The sequence below is a fragment of the Cyprinus carpio genome, chromosome B24 (genome assembly GCF_018340385.1).
Source record: "Cyprinus carpio isolate SPL01 chromosome B24, ASM1834038v1, whole genome shotgun sequence".
In the NCBI taxonomy this organism is placed as follows: Eukaryota; Metazoa; Chordata; class Actinopteri; order Cypriniformes; family Cyprinidae; genus Cyprinus; species Cyprinus carpio.
In genome coordinates this window covers 15,428,789-15,445,653 of record NC_056620.1, presented here as the reverse complement: position 1 = coordinate 15,445,653, position 16,865 = coordinate 15,428,789, and the positions used below count along the sequence as shown (strand labels likewise).

Here is a 16,865-nt window from a genome sequence, read left to right as displayed (position 1 = left end):
TTTCCTCATAGAGGATCACATGGTTTCCCTGACCGCCTCTTCATGGTTCTGATCCATGAGCTGAATATCCGAGGGAGGTTTTCATATTGTCCTCAAACACGTTTCTCTGTATGATAACTAATTATGTTGTCAAAGCGAGACGTCAGCTCTGTGCGCGGATTGATCTGTTCATTCAGCAGCGCAGAGCCTTGCCGATCCGGCTGTTAACTGAGCTGTAATATGCATCGACGCAAAAATTCTATTACTTAATTTGCTGTTCCCTATCGATTACTTATTTCCCACTGAAAATGCCATTCTGCTCCTTGAGTGTTCGATAACGACACCGAGATATTCTGTGACACATTATCAATAAAAAGGCAGCTGCGTTATTACTAGGACCCTTTTCAGCAGAGGTATTAAGGAGATCTGGCAGGAAGCACCGGCCACAGAGAAGAGAAAAGAAATGTCAGGCAATCACGAAAAACGAAGAAGCTGAGTGCACTACCGGCCAGCTTGCAGAAAGAACGTCTTAACTGGGCCAGAGGAATGGGGTAATGCTGATTTTGCAAGCCCGGACAATGGGCCCAGTCTGCAAGCTCTGCCAGAACATCACATAACTCTCCGCTCTCATCATCTGCTGCTCACTGTTTCTCCCCCTCTCTGTCTTGTCTTCTTTTCAGATCAAGCAACCAAGTCACACTGAGTTCATTCTATCAGTGTGCTTAATTGCCCTGAAGTAATCAGCGGCATCAGGTTTAGGGCATGCATGGTTCACATTAAAGGATTGAACTGTGCTTTCCTGCAAAAAGAGGTGGATCCAAAGGAGTCTAATGTTATTGCTTTGTGTCAACAGATGCTGCGACCCTTTTTAAGAGATTGGCTTTAAATGTATTCATGGTTTTTGTGACACTTTTACCATTCTGAGACCCCAGCCTGAGATGCTGACACATTTTTAAGGTGCTGCTGAGTTGGAACTCTATTGGAAATCTTACTAACAGTACAGACCACTTGTACTGTTCATTTGTGCCACCTTAGGATGACCTGACCTATGAACTTTAACCCAATGAACATATTTCCTTATTAGCATGTACTTTTATTGTCCAGAGTACAAGCTAGTTGAAAACGATGTGTCAATGGGTTATTAAATCTCAGAGCGCATTTGGTTCCACTGAGCATTACTGTTCCTAAAAATAAGCATGATTTTAATTGAATTAATCCTATGAGTGGATTATTTCTGAGCAATCATAAAATGTAGATTGCTTTAGTGTCTTAAAACAGAAAAATCCATTGATAGCTGGTATTGACTTATTTCATTATCTTTCCTTCTAGGTTTCTCCAAATGGAGGTCTCTAAAGAGGGCAAGAGGGAAAACTCAAGCTGTGAAAAATTACATGTATAGGGTGAAAGACACCATCCCGTCATGGCTCACCCCACCACAGATGTATGTTGAGCCCCTCAAGCCTTCTGGGTAAATGAGAACAAGCTCTTTGCTGATTGGATTAAAGCCCACGGTTTGGCAATGTGAGATTAAGGGAACATTAAAGAGAGGGAGTGCCTGGGATCCATTTAAGAGTCTCTGTGTTCAAATCTATACGTATATACTTTCATCTCCAATAACTCATATATCCAACCTAACTGATAATTGACCCGTATCATCTTTTTCTATAATTCACTTCTGGGATATTGTAAGTGTTAGTTTGGCTAGGCTTGCATAAGTATTAGTGCTCTATTATGAACGTTTCACATGGGTTGATTGGGATTGATCAGTGGTCCATACCGCTGCACAAGCCAATTAATGGCTGTCTCCTAGGGAGAGTCTGGTTGGCTGAGTCGCAATAGATGTAAATGCAATTGATTTACTTTAAGAGTTAGTCTAAGTGATTTGGCCCTGTAAATCGGGCAAGCCGAGTGTCGGCTACATTTGAGAGGAGTCTTCCCCATCCGTCACAAGAAATTGCTTTTGTTCTTTCATCTTCTAGGGTGTTTGTGTGCAAATTGAGCAAAGATCCAGAGTAGGAAGGGCTTGAGGAAAGTGTAAGTGCAGTAAAATCAGCCAGGGAAAAGTACTTCTTTAACAAGCAAATCTATTTACGACTCCTATGAGACCCGAATGGACCGGGCTGCAATCTCGTTCTGCTCTCTCTCATCACTTAGAGAGGTCATTGACTTCCCCAACAGCGTCCCTGTCCCAAAAGGCATTGACTCCGTGGGCTGACATCAGCTGGTGACTGGATGCTTGTACCAGAATTAATGTAATCAGCAATTACTGTGTGAGCCGGAAGGGCAGTATGTCTGTAGGCTAACACATGAAAGCATGCAAATAAAAAAATAGCAGTGCAATAGCAGTTAAGATGTTCATACACTACCGTTCAAAATTTTTGGTCCTATTTTTTAGTGGTTTTGAAAAAATGTTTTATGCTAATCAAGGCTGAATTTATTTGATTACTGTAATATTGTGAAATATTATTAGCATTTGAAATAACTGTGTTCTATTATATTTTAAAATATAATTTATTTCTGTGATGGCAAAGCTGCATTTTCAACAGCCATTACTCCAATCTTCAGTGTCACATGATCCTTCAGAAGTTATTCCAATATGCTGATTTGGTGCTCAAGAACAGCTGTGCTTCTTAATATTTTTGTGGAAACTTTGATAGATTTTTTTATGATTCTTCAATTAATTGAAAGTTCAAAAGAACAGCATACATTTTAGAAATCTTTTATAAATTATAAATGTCTTTGCCATCAATTTTGATCAATTTTTTGATTTAATTATTTTAAAAATGTTAATGATTTAAATTATTTAAAAATTACTGACCCAAACATTTTGAATGGTAGTGTATGTCCTGTTAAAATAATTTCTCGTCCTCATGTTTAATATGTGGTTTTCAGACATGAAAACAAACCTTATATTTAGTTACAAAGGTAAAACCGTCTAGAGAGGCTGTTGATGTCTACTGTTTTCTCTATTTATCCCTGTGTTTTATTTCCTTATTTAACTATGAGAGATTTGGGAAAAAAATTAAGACCTACAGTATGGTAGCAGGGGCAAATGACTTCTGTTAGGACCAAGAACAGGGGTGTATTTTCCCCTAAATTGCCCTATTTCCACAAATGGACTCTTATTGATTCTAAGAATGCATCCCCTCAAAACAGATAATCTGTTACTGCCATTTGCCTCCTCTAGTCACCACTTAAGTATAATTACCTAGAAGTCAATGCGGCTGCCAGGCAGCTGCCACGGTTAACCTCTTGAGTCACCAGTCACAAGCATCCTGCTCAAATGTCCTCTCAGCCTGGCACAATGACAGGGCTCTGGGTTTTTAATTAAACGATTGTCTTGTCAATTAATAAAGATGTTCTTGGTGCTTAATGAGCTCAAGGCATCTTAAAGACAGGCTTTGGTCTGCTGTAGATTTAAGGCCACAGGGGAACTGCATTAACTACAGCTAGATGCAGTTAAGCTGTACATAAGGCAACTTTATTTACTGTAGCATCTAATTTATGCCCTTTATGGACCATATTTTAATTAGTCATTGCAATATCTGGCAAAATAAGTCTTATTCTGAACCATACAGTGATGGCCAAAATTGTTAGAACACCTGACAGATCTGAAAATATTGACCTTTTTTGCCTCCAAAACATGATTTCATTTCATAATGTTCATGAAACATGCAGATGGTTGCTCTGCACAACAAATATCAGATGAAGTAAGTCATACTGTTTTTATCCACTTTAATATTTGGTATGTCGACCTTTTGCAGCACATCTCTCTGGCATAGTGTCAATATATTTCCTGAGAACTTCAACACAAATGTCATCCAATGCCTTTTGCAACTCAAGCCAAAGGCTTTCCTTTTAATGTACAATAGATCTGTCCAGTTTATTTTCCAACTCACCCCAAATGAGAGTAAAAAAGTAAAGTGAAAAAGTAGCAGCTGTTTCTGCTTGTAAACAATGCCTAATCTGTGCATGTTTCTCTCCTGATTCAGACAAGAAAACTTTTTCAATGGAGAAAGCAATATTATGGAAAGACTTGTTTCTTACAAAGCTTTTCACTTCTCAGGACGTTAACAGATGAACTGGAGCCGTGTGGATTACTTGTGGATTATTGTGATGTTTTATCAGATGTTTGAACTCCCATTCTGACGGCACCCATTCACTGCAGAGGATTCATTGGTGAGAAAGTGATGTAATGCTAAATTTCTCCAATGAACAAACAAACTCTTCAACTTTTGGATGAATATATATATATATATATATATATACTGGTGCCATGATTAAGGTTATTTATGCTGTGATTTTACAAGCTATGCCACAACCATTATAACTATCTTAGTAATATACCTCCACATCCACCACCTCTAATAATAATATTGTATTAAAATATATAATTAATATACGCCTTTAGTGATATTGTGTGAACCTATTTTGTTAAGCGCTGACTCATTACCTGGAGCAAAATGTGTTCTATTCAATATACTGAGGTCTTTCTGATTTGCTGATTATATTTTTTGATTACTATTTTAGGAACCTAAACCCTCGATTATGCTAACCACCACAATACATGCTCTGAATACACTGCCATATTGCAGCCAGCATTTAAGAAAATCAATTCACAGTTATGAATTGGCCTTGTCATAATCTCTCCAGGAGATAATGCATTTTCCAGCACTGTCGGCTGATTTATACAGCAGATGGCAAGCCATCCATGAAATATGTAACTCCCTCCAACTGACAGACTACTACAACCAGCACGATGATCAAACTGAGCTTGTGCCAAAAACTTGAGAGACATTAGGCTAAAGATGAATTTATCATACAAGTTATGCACTATATTGGTTTCTGTTTTAATCAGCAGAGTTAATTAAAACTGTTTAGATTTTATTACAGATTTAAATTACATTGCTATAATGCATCGAGATAAGCATCACTCCATGACAAGATTTATAATTGCGGTGGCTGAATATTTTGCTGTTGTCTGGAAACAAACATCACATCTTTATAGAACACATTACCCCTTGCCTACACAATAGAGTGGTTCATCACAATTATTTTATTCAAGTCAATATTATGTATGTGCATCTGCATAGCACACCCTTAAGCAATGCAACACTACAACCAGGCTTCTCGCCTTAAGCCAGTGGGGCTAATGAGTCTAATTAATGAACTTTAGTATTTCTACATAAAATAATTAGGAATTCTGCTCTGGTCTTATTAATCCTTGCAGAATAAGCAGAATGTCAGACCAGCAATCCCTCTTGATTACTGACAAGAAAAAAAAATCTTAATTAGGATTGATTTTCCCTTCCATTTTATTCAACGCTTATTCAATATTTTGCTTCTCAGTAAACCTCAGTTTCACTTTGACAGAGTGATTAAGGGAAATGAACAATTATTTTGTTGTTTTACTGCAATTTTCAGTCTTATTAATGCTAAGAGTATAGTTTAGGAGGATTTTTGTTATTATTTTACCCTCAAAATGTTTAATAAGAGGTTTGATTGGATCCCAGATGCAGACACATTTGTTTACATTACTGTGTGCTGTGTCCGATTCGTGGGTTATCTTTTCCACTACTCATTTAAACTGGTTCTCATTACCGGCCTGAGCCCTGAGCGAGTCGGCTCACGCATCGGACTGAATCGGTCCGAGCAGTTCGCTAGTCAACTGATTCACTGATTATTATTACAATTCATAATAATAAAGCAGATGACACTTTTCCCCAGTTTCACAGACAAGTCTTAAACCTAGTCCCAGACTAAAATGTAAGTCTGAGCTGTTTCAGCTGAAAGAAACTTGCACTAATTGATCTTAAAATGTATCAATGCCTTTGTTTTGTCTCAAGATGGACACCAGTAGTGTTTTTTTTCTCTCTCTCTCTCTCTCTATGTAAGGTTTATTTATATTAATTAATTGTATTTAATTTTTTTATTGTGAGATAATGGTTTAGTCTAAGCCCTGTCTGTGAAACCAGGGGCCTGTACCATGAAGCCGGTTTAGCTGGCTAGCCAGGTAAGTTTCAGTTTAGTTTGCACCAATCCTGGGTTTTAGGTACCATGAAAGTGGCTTGGCTTTTATTGCTTTAGTAAATTACACTCCACAGCTAACCTGCTCTGGGGCAGGTTATGTTCTGGTTTAGAAATCTCAAACCAAAATGTGACCAATCAGCTTCAAGCAAAAGGACACATCTCTGATGCAATTATAGCCACTCCCTCCATTTCTCTTACTCCAAATTAAAGGACGCTACATAGTAAAACCTTTTTAAAGATAAAACTGTCTGATTTATAGAGATGATTATTTTTATAATTATTTTACATAATTTATATAATTATTATACCCTTAATACATAACATAAGCTAGCTTAGTTTAACAGTAATTAAGCTTTTATTTAAAATTAATATAAACATATAGCTAATTTGAAGTATAAATAAGTTTTAGTTTTACACATGACTACATATGAGCTTAGATTTTTAAGTGTTTTTATACCTATAAATATTATCAACTCTATAAACTAACTTTACAACTTTTACTTGCACTTATATGGCAAGATGTTTTCCTCTTTCATTGATAGATCGTTTCATCTTGTAAATGTGCTTAAATTTTTCTTATTGTTCAATCTTTTAATTTTTGGTAGTGAATCGCACTGACTCTATCACGAGAAGCGAATCACAATTTCAAGGCATGTGATTGGCTGTTCATTACTGATGTCACTCTTTCATGTGCATCTGCTTCATTAACTTAGGATCATCAAAGCCTGAATTGACAGCGAAAGTTGTTGATCAGCTTCATGGTACCAACAAAGCCAGATTGGACTGGTTTGGTTTTAACAACTCAAAACTAATCCTCTAACCCCGAAATTGTTCAGCCACCATCATGGTACAGGCCCCAGGTCTTTAGGCTATTTGGACTGAACCTGATTGATGAAAGGGCTAAAAGTAACAAGTTTAAGATCTGAGAAAGTTTTATTAACACACAAGAGAATCTGATTAAAATGAATAAAGTCCAGTGGTGTAAATGCATATAAGTAGGCTAATGTTTAAATGTAAATTGCCATTTAGGTTCTAACTGACTTTGATGAATCATTAATGCAACAAACTGAATGAAGAAGAAACTAATCAACCATTATTAATCAAAAAGTAATAAATAGCTATATGTGTGCACACATGGCTTTATTAGAATGTTTGAGAACATATAGCCTATGCCACGCCGAAATGCCAGCAGTGACCACGTGCTGACGCTGTTCTGTTGTGACGTAAATGAATCACTGAATCGTTTTAACCGGTTCTTTAAAACGAATTGTTCTAAAGAATCGATTCGCGGAAACGGCATGCAATATTGTTTATAACCCCACCTGTCGGATATTCATGGAAAATCACACAACTTGCTCAGTTATCGCTTGTTTGTACTTTGGTTATCCGTCATCATAGATAACAAGTTTTTTATATACGTCTTTTTTTTTTTTTTTTTTTTGCTGTTTTTTGTTTTTTTTTTTTTTTTTTTTTTATAATATAATTTTTTTAGAGAAGATACTTTTTTTTGGATGTGAGTGAATAATAAGTATTATAAGGTGGTTTATTATTAATGAGGAAAATAATCTTTTTATTATTTTGTGGTGTTTTATCACTGTACAGGTCCCATAAACTTGACATATCAAAGTACGGAGTTTGAGCTAAAACACAAGCTCACTCCGCACTTCCGCGGCTCTGCCCTCGATAACACGTCTCGGTGGGAAAGAAACATATGACGGGTGGCGTCGGGTCTTAACGGTTGTCGGTATGACGGGTCTTCCTCACCGCGCGCGATTTTCTCCAGTGGAATGTACAGTCGTGCCGTCTTTGAGGGTACTTTAGGGTACAGCTGATCCCCGGAGGGAATAAAGGGAGGTAACCAAACTAGATGAGCCAGATACATTCAGCCTATAATGTCAACACATGATCTGAAGTTGCAGCAGTCAAGTTGTCAAAGCGAAGTGAAAGCGAGCGTGACTTGTGTTGTCTCAGATCAGGAGGGATTGTACACACAAACTGATAAATCACGGTAGGCTACAAAGTTTCTACGTTTTCTTACTCATCTTCTCTCACACAAAAACTGCTTTTCCTACTTTTCACTGTCTCAAACTGGCCCTTATCCTCCAACATTATGGAAGTCTGTAGCTTTAAGCGAACAGGTTGAAGTTCTTACGTAATTACAAGAGCTTGCGTAAATATTAATTTGCGTTAAGTAAGATGTATCCGATGTAGTTTTACAAAAGTTACCAATTCTTTATTACAGTGAAAGAATTATAACAAGATGCCACTGGATTGAACATTGATTCAAGCATTGATCTCTTGTCTGGCACCACCCCAGTTATATAATTCCTGTTGTAGCCTTGCACACACACACAGAAATGCCTAGCTAAATAATAAAGAATTTAAGATTAAAAAAAAAAAAAAAAAAACATCTTGACAGCATCTCAGTTTAATTGTTTCAGATGATTTTAAACACAGCTCCACAATATCTATTGAGGTGTCACTGGTGTTAATCTTTTGCTGAATTTCATCCCAACATGTCTCACCATGTTTATGATAATACTTTAGCTCTTAGGCAATTTGTCACACCCGCATTGTCTAATTTTTTTTTAATAATAATAATTTTAACTTTAACAAATGGTAATTTAGCCAAAATTAATATGTTCAGCATTATGAGGAGAAATACGAGAAAGTCTTTTCTGTGTACTTGGCAACTACTGTAATCATGTTCTGTGCAAATGTAGAGGTGAGACAAAAGTGAAATTTCACTGTCACTGACATGTGTCAATATAATAAGAAAACATCTGTGGGTGTTCCTGTGAAGAATTTTTCTGAAGGGAGTGAACCTTTTTACTAAGTAGCTGCAGACATGTGGTGTCTGCTGAGAAAAACACTTTGCAGCTCTCTGTAGACTGTATTGTAGCAGTATTGTAATGCCAAATCTTGATTAGTTTTCAGAATGTAAGTGAACATGAGAAGATACATCCTGGACCATTGGCTCAACACATCCACAACAAGAAATATTTAGAAACTAGAACTACTGCTTCTTCACCATCGCTGCAGTTAACAGGCCAGCAGAAAAGCAGCAGAGGTGAGTTTGTATGACTGGATTATCAGATACATTTGTTTTCAGACGAAAATTTTGGAACATAACAGCTTATCATAAATTCATTAAATTTTGTTCATTTTTATGACATGCATTTAATGTCATAAAAAGCGTGCATATGTGTAACACTTCTCAACTAATCAGATTTGCAGATCAGGCAAATAATACTTCTCAGATCTAAGGAAGACCTCTGTAGGACATCTGAGGAGGAGAGGAAGTCTGCCAGATTCACTTCCACCATCTCTATCAGTCTTCCCAACAGAAGAAACAAAAAAGACACAGCGGAGGAAAAAACACTGAAAGCTACAACTAACCTGTGAGTTTTTTCTTTTTTTACATTATCTCCCTGTTGTTGGGGGGTCATCGTGCTTTAAAAAGTTGCAAATTGTATATATAATTTAAATCAGCCATTTACCAGTTATCGGTTATAACATGAAAATGACCAAAATTGCTTATGTAGTTTAAAATCCAATTTTATAATAAAACTGGTCAACTGCTGTAATAAACAACTTCGGTGAATGATAAAAATTTGTAGCATTCACTCCAAAACTGTTTGTCTCCCTATTAGTAAATGTTTTATGAAAATGTAATTCCACTTAATACACACTGCGCATAATAATATCTTTTGTCTTGTAAATTAGGCCATAGCACTTTGTGTTTTGTGTCATTTGCACAGTCCTAGCCAGAGCAGCAAACGCCCTTTCGACCCATGACTGACAGTAATAGTCCTTATATAGCAATAAGTCATGATTTAATGACGGTGAATGATAGTGTGAAAGTGTATAGGTAAAGATTTGCTGTTTGGCTGTACCGTATCTAGGTGTGTTCATTCTTTCAAATAGTGCTTTTGAAAAAAATACACATTTATTGTGTAGTATTACTTGTTTAAAAAGGTATGACATCATCACTGCTCTCTCATTTTTCAAAGCAGATATTAAAAAGGTTTTTTTTTTTTTTGTAAGTGGTATGTGTATCTGACTGTATGCATTAATGTGTGTGAGACACTCTGTACTAATTTTAAAACAGTTTAACCATGGACCCCTCCCTTTATGTCAGGCCAATGAATTGTTTACTCCTAAAATGCTTAAACTGAGAGAAAGGATGGAATGTCGTTGATCTTGTTTTCCTGCGTTGCCTTGCTGAATATATAAAAGACGTTGAACTAGAATAAGTATTTAGGGAGTAAGAGTAGCGTGTGAAACATTGAATTAGACAAGAGATTTGTTTTCATCATAGTTTTCAATGTTTGATTATCTGCCTGAGGGAACTTATCTTTTGCTGAGATTTTGAAAATCAAATATAACATGGAGGTATTTTTTAATCTATATATTTTTATAATGTTTGCTCATTTAAAAAAATCATATGCTAATTAAAAATTATTTTCTCAAACTGACTGTTACAGCACACATGAAGCCATAAAGAACACAGCTAATCAACACCACACAGAGGTAAGCATTCAAAGCTAAGATGCAGACATGATTTGGATTGTTTATTTTTTTAGCAAGAGAATGTCTGATGTAGAGATACAATCTATGTCTTACTAATCAATGTTTTAAATATAATGAAATATCTCTATTGTACTGCCCTTTGAATACGTTCCACTCCATGTTTGCATTTTTGACATGCAGAGTATTTGTCAGTGGAATGTAAAGCTGTTTAAACAGTTAAAGAATGGAAGTGGCGATTTGTTCATATAGTTCACATACATGTGAGAAGCATTTCTTGCAATTTTCCCAAGTATCTCTGAAATGCAATTTAGCAGTCTAAAATGTACAAATGCTACTGTGCTTGAATTAGTGCCTGTGTTTTGTGCAATTTTTGGTAATAATTAAAAGCTTTGTTGCTTGTTCTGACAGCTAAGGGACGTGCTTTCGCAGACAGACCAATGTGGCGAATCAACTGATGAATTATTTAAGAATGGGGATGGGCCAAAAGCAAGCTTTGATGAAGACAGTTTTACCACTCTGCATCAACGTGGGACAAAGCAGGGACAAAATACAGGAATACAATACAACATAGGCCTTCATGAACAAACACAAATTGTCCACAACTACTCACAAAGACATTCTGCTCATCCTGTTTGTGAGGTTCAAACAGAATTCAACAAGGAATCTGGAGCCAACGACTGTAGAGAGAATGCTGCCACAACCCCACAATACCACAGTAATCTGACCTCCCCTGAAGTGGACAATGGTTTAAAAGCAAGCACTGATTCCCAGTTTTTTGCTCACCATTCAGAAGTTGCAAACCAGGTCTTGTCAATAGACTATTTACCTGCTCCTCATTCTGAAAGCACCACTGAGCCAGAACCTGGTCTTATCAATATTACATCAGCTATGTTGTCTTCAGCCCTGGCCTCAGTTCTTGTTCCACCTTGGAGTGGCCGCCTTCGAAGACCCAAGCAAGGAGGCAACGAAGTACAGCATGAACCACAAGATTGTGGACAGAATATGAACCCATCTAGCTTATTTCGCCAGGAACGGCAGCAACAACCATTTCTTCGTTCCCAGAGGCGACCATCTGAACACATGTTGGCCCATGATAATGACATGCAGTTGACTGCAGGAACCAGCAATAACTCTCCTGACTGGCAAAAAGAGAACAATTCCCCGAACATCACAACCACAATACAGCCAAAGAGACCCGTTACCAAGTCCTCCTCTGTGGGCATGATGTACAATAATACAGATTTGCATCCTTTTCCCACACCTCTGGACACTCGTCGGGTACCAGAGTTGGCCCATTCAGGGTACAGAATATCAAACACTGGAGATGAACATGAGTCTTTCAAATCATTGAGCTCTAAGCCAACAACAAGCAGCCTACTTCTTTCCTTGAGGAGGTCAAATTTGAGAAATTCCAGTGCTGAGCCCACACAATCAGAGACTCAGATGACTAGGTCTGTCAGGTCCCTTACGTTGCCTAGCAGAGTTGTTCTGAAAACTCCATCATTTGCCCATCCTGTTACCGCTGATGACCAAACCCCTGAATACCCAGACCCTCCTGCAAGAACGGAGGAAATACCAGTCAGTCAGTTCCCTTTATCACCTAGAATTAGGAGTAGAGTGCCATTAAGGGCATCACTGTTTCTAAACAAACCAGAGACAGAAATTTCAAAGAGACTAGAAGCTTCTATTGCCAAAGCAGAGGAGGAAACTTTCCCACGCTCCACAACCAAAACCAGCCAACTTGGGGTTCTCAGAGCCCAACAACGTTCTTATTCAGTTCTTTTGAGGGAATATTCCAGTACACAAGACATAGATACAGTGGAACAAAACACTGCCAACAACACCAACCTGCAAAACTCCAATATGACCAAACAAGAAGTAACTCCAGATACCACAATTTCTCCCAAAGATTCAACTAATTTTAATGTTCAACAATCTGGCTTTAATGTCCAAAAATTAAAATCACAAAGCACACACAATATAATAGCCAGCAGTTCTTTGGGCACAAGCACCTTCACAGACAGGCTTAACTACTCACCCAGGAAAGACTCTTCTGTTGATGGAAGTCCCACAAATATATATCTGGACTCTAAGAAATATTCTCAGTCAAGTCAAAACACAATGGATCTTTCGAGCCCTCTTTCTCCAAGCAGACCTCTCAGAAGTGTAAGAGTACCAAGCATTTATTCATACCTACGGGAGTACAGCCCGACGCTGTCCACCCCTTCCCCTTCCACCCCTTCTTCCCACATACAGCGAGCTGAAACATCGCCTCCTAAGCAAGATAGAGGCGTAACACAGCAGGGTGACCAGAAAACACTTCCCTCAAAATTTTCATTTGACTTCAACCCTTTTGTGCCACAGGCACAAGTGTTACAAAAAAGCTCTTATGGCTCTAATATATCACCAGCTCAATCTCTGCCTCCTGATTTTGGACGAAGATCAGCACCTCGTCTCAGTACATCTCCATATTCAGGCCTCATCTCCTCACGACCTACACTCAACAACACTTTACAAGAACTACCCTCTCCGCCTGTGCCCAAAACTCATATCCGATCCACATCTTATGATATTGTAACCACTCCTGCAGACTTCAAAAAAAGTGATCCAAGCTCTTCACTGTCCACATACACAAGCATTATAAGAAAACCAAAGGAACAGTTTGCTTCTTCTAACAGAGAACAGAGGACAGCAGTTCAAGCTTACACAAGCGCCCTAGATAATCACAAACCTGCCCAGCCATGCCTTTTACAAACTGCACCAGATGCAAGTTTTGTCATGGAAAGCCAAAGCGCTAATATAAGCCCACACCCAAGGCAGCTCAACACAGGCTCTAACAACTTCTTTCATCAGGAGCATGATGGCCTGATGGAACTTCAGCTTGATAAGGGTAATTCTTACCCCAAGCACAGGGAGAGTGAGAAAAATAAGTATTTATTACCTGATAAGCTCACAGTAGAAAGTGAAACTCCACTGACATCTGAGAAGGAGATTCCTGCTGTGCATATGCGTGAGAGATTGCAGGAAATGCAAAGTTCCAATTCAAAAAAAGGCCTCTTTAGTTCACGAGTTAAGAAAGACTTCTCCTCAGCTTCTTTGCCAGACAAAGAGGTTGTTAGTCCCCAGTATTTAAAAACCAAAAAACATTTGCCAGTGTTCAGAACGAACAGCAGGATTGACCAGATGTTAAATCGCTTGAAACTGACATTTGGTGTCAAACGTTCAGACAGCTCACCTGACACACTACCAAAAAAGAACAAGAGTTCCACTCAGCAGCCCTCAGATACTGAGACTTTTGAAAGTCCCAAGACAAAGGAGAAAACATGCTCTGAGAGCCACCCGGCACCCTCTAACTCCTCTTTAACAACTGATAAAACCTCTTTAGGTTCCTTGTCACTACTAACACTAAAGAAATCTGAGAATACATTAAATATGAGTGGACAAAATAGGTCTAAGGCTGAAATAAATTATTCTGGGTCCCCACAGGAGGGGCCCAACCCGACCTTGACCATCGATAAAGCATCTTTTGCCTCTTTTGGGTCTTTGTCGCCACTTACATCAGAGAAATCTGAGAGTACTTTAAATATGAATTGGCAAAATAGATCTACAACTGAACAAAAGGGCTCTGGGTGCACATGGGAGGCCCCCAGCTCATCTTTGACCACCAATAAAGCATCTTTTGCATCTTTGTCGCCAGTTACATTAAAGAAATCTGGGAATACTTTAAAAATGAATTGGCAAAACAGATCTACAACTGAACAAAAGGGTTCTGGATGCACACAGGAGGCCCCCAACTCATCTTTGCCCACCGATAAAGCCTCTTTTGCTGCTTCTGGGTCTTTGTCACCACTTACATTCAGGAAATCTGAGAATACTTTAAATATGGACTGGCAAAACAGATCTACAACTGAACAAAGTGGTTCTGGGTGCACATGGGAGCCTCCCAACTCATCTTTGACCACGGATAAAGCCTCTTTTGCTGCTTCTGGGTCTTTGTCACCACTTACATTCAGGAAATCTGAGAATACTTTAAATATGGACTGGCAAAACAGATCTACAACTGAACAAAGTGGTTCTGGGTGCACATGGGAGCCTCCCAACTCATCTTTGACCACCGATAAAGCCTCTTTTGCTGCTTCTGGGTCTTTGTCACCACTTACATTCAGGAAATCTGAGAATACTTTAAATATGGACTGGCAAAACAGATCTACAACTGAACAAAGTGGTTCTGGGTGCACATGGGAGCCTCCCAACTCATCTTTGACCACGGATAAAGCCTCTTTTGCTTCTTTCGGGTCTTTGTCGCCACTTACATTAAGGAAATCTGAGAATATTTTAAATATGGACTTGCAAAACAGATCTACAAATGAACAAAGTGGTTCTGGGTGCACATGGGAGGCACCCAACTCATCTTTGACCACGGATAAAGCCTCTTTTGGGTCCTTGTCACCCTTAACATTAAAGAGGCATAGCGATGAAAATGGAAATCGGTCTTATGGTAGGAGCTTTAGTCCACACAGGCAAAAGGCCCAAAGTATGAATCGTTCTGCCACCTTGCCACATTACAAAAAATCCTCTATCGGTCCCCCATCGCCCTTTTATTTGTTTGATTTTGATTCAGAAGACATTCAGAATGACAATGTGTTTTATAGTCCATTGAACAAAAAAACAAATTCACTTTGTGAGTCTGATGACTTCTCTCCTCAGAGCGCCACCAAGAGTCCTGTGCACCAAAACCTTGTGAGGTCTCACTTGTCCTCATCATGTGCTGATTTAAAGTATGGTCTACACAGTGGACGATCTTTCTCAGTAAGCAGTGTGGTTTCAAGCCGCCCATCAGGTCCTGGACGAATCTCAACAAGCAGCATCAGCGACCTCTCAAGTTTGGAAGAATTTCTGCCGAAGGAGAATTATACAATAGTTGACTCTCCAATGAGTAGTAGCCATTCCCCAATCTATGATGCAAAATCTATCACTGGTAAACAGTCTCAATATGGATATACAGATAATCTTGATCTTGATCATGATGATGCAGACCCAACCCCACCTCCATCACCAACTATGTCCTCTTCACCTCGTCGGATATCCCAGGCTCCTTCTGTGTCTTCCCCCATATGGACAACTCCAGAAAATCTGTCTCCTCCTCGTGGAATCCTGTCATCAAGGAGCTACAAAACTAGCATGACTGTTTTTGAGGAGTCTGATTCTGACACCACAACCGATGATGAATACTATCTTGATAATGGTGATGCGGCAGAAACAGAACTTTAGAGGAGAGTACAGTTGTATGTTGTTCAATTCCATCATGTTATATATACTGAACATTTAAAAATGTTGGGTGGGGGTCTTCTATGACAAAGCTGCAGCAACATTAGGCCTCTGTCAAAACAATCTAAACTGTAAAAACAACTAGAAATCCAGATTGTATATGAATAGAAGGAATTATAATTATATCAGAACTGTAAGGCCATGTTGATTTCATATTTCTTGTTATAAATGAAATATAATGGGTTTTTGAATACTTTAGTGCTTGAGGATAACAATGTTTGATTTCATTATGAATGTATTTACAATACAGTACAATGCACTGTTTCATTAGCTTTTTATACATATATATATATTATGGATCTTGAGGCTTTGAAATGGTGAATTCTCATGTCATAACTTATTGAGGCCTGTCTCCTGTAGGTTATTGGCTGTTTCATTCACTGTGGCATTTCAAAGCAGAGTGTGTCAGTCACAATACAGTCTTTTCCTGACAGACATTCTATAGTCAGAAGCTGCCAACCAAGAAACTGAACCCCAGTTATGTTTACCAGATCTATTTGAATAATAGAAAATAGAAAAAAGTAATATTGGTGCCCGCAACACTGATGATTCCACTTTAATTATGGCTAAGTCTGTAAAGATGATGATGTAACAGATGCTTGCTGTCCATTTGATATTATTGTTAAAAGTATGAAAGTGTTACCTTTCACAATCTATGCAAAAGACATACCACAGATGAACTAAGCATTCTTAAATAAGACCTTACGGTTGATTTTATTTGCTGTATAATGTAATTTGCTGTTTGTGTGCGTCATGTTTGTGTGTGGCTTTCAGTGTAATTTTAATTGATCTTTTATTGTAATTTATTTTGCAGGGCAGGGGGTTGGGGCATCATTTCTCCCCTATAGCCTTAGGGACCTCCATAAGACCTGTCAATTGCAACACTGACCTACAGTACTACCAAATGTTGTGTAACCTATGTCTAAGGTCCTTTTTGTAAGGCCATTTCTTGAATGTCTTTATTAAAACAGTTATATTTATGAACATTTAATATA

The 16,865-nt window shown here is 38.2% G+C and overlaps 1 protein-coding gene across 1 annotated transcript; it reads left to right on the top strand.

Moving 5' to 3' along the window:
• Positions 1-7,643: 7,643 nt before the first annotated feature.
• On the top strand, positions 7,644-16,861 carry LOC109095914 (nuclear pore complex protein DDB_G0274915-like). Its single transcript, XM_019109586.2, has 5 exons — positions 7,644-8,017; positions 8,940-9,079; positions 9,239-9,410; positions 10,497-10,542; positions 10,951-16,861. The coding sequence occupies exons 1-5, from the start codon at positions 7,902-7,904 to the stop codon at positions 15,811-15,813; spliced, it is 5,337 nt and encodes a 1,778-aa protein (XP_018965131.2). The 5' UTR covers positions 7,644-7,901; the 3' UTR covers positions 15,814-16,861.
• Positions 16,862-16,865: the final 4 nt, after the last annotated feature.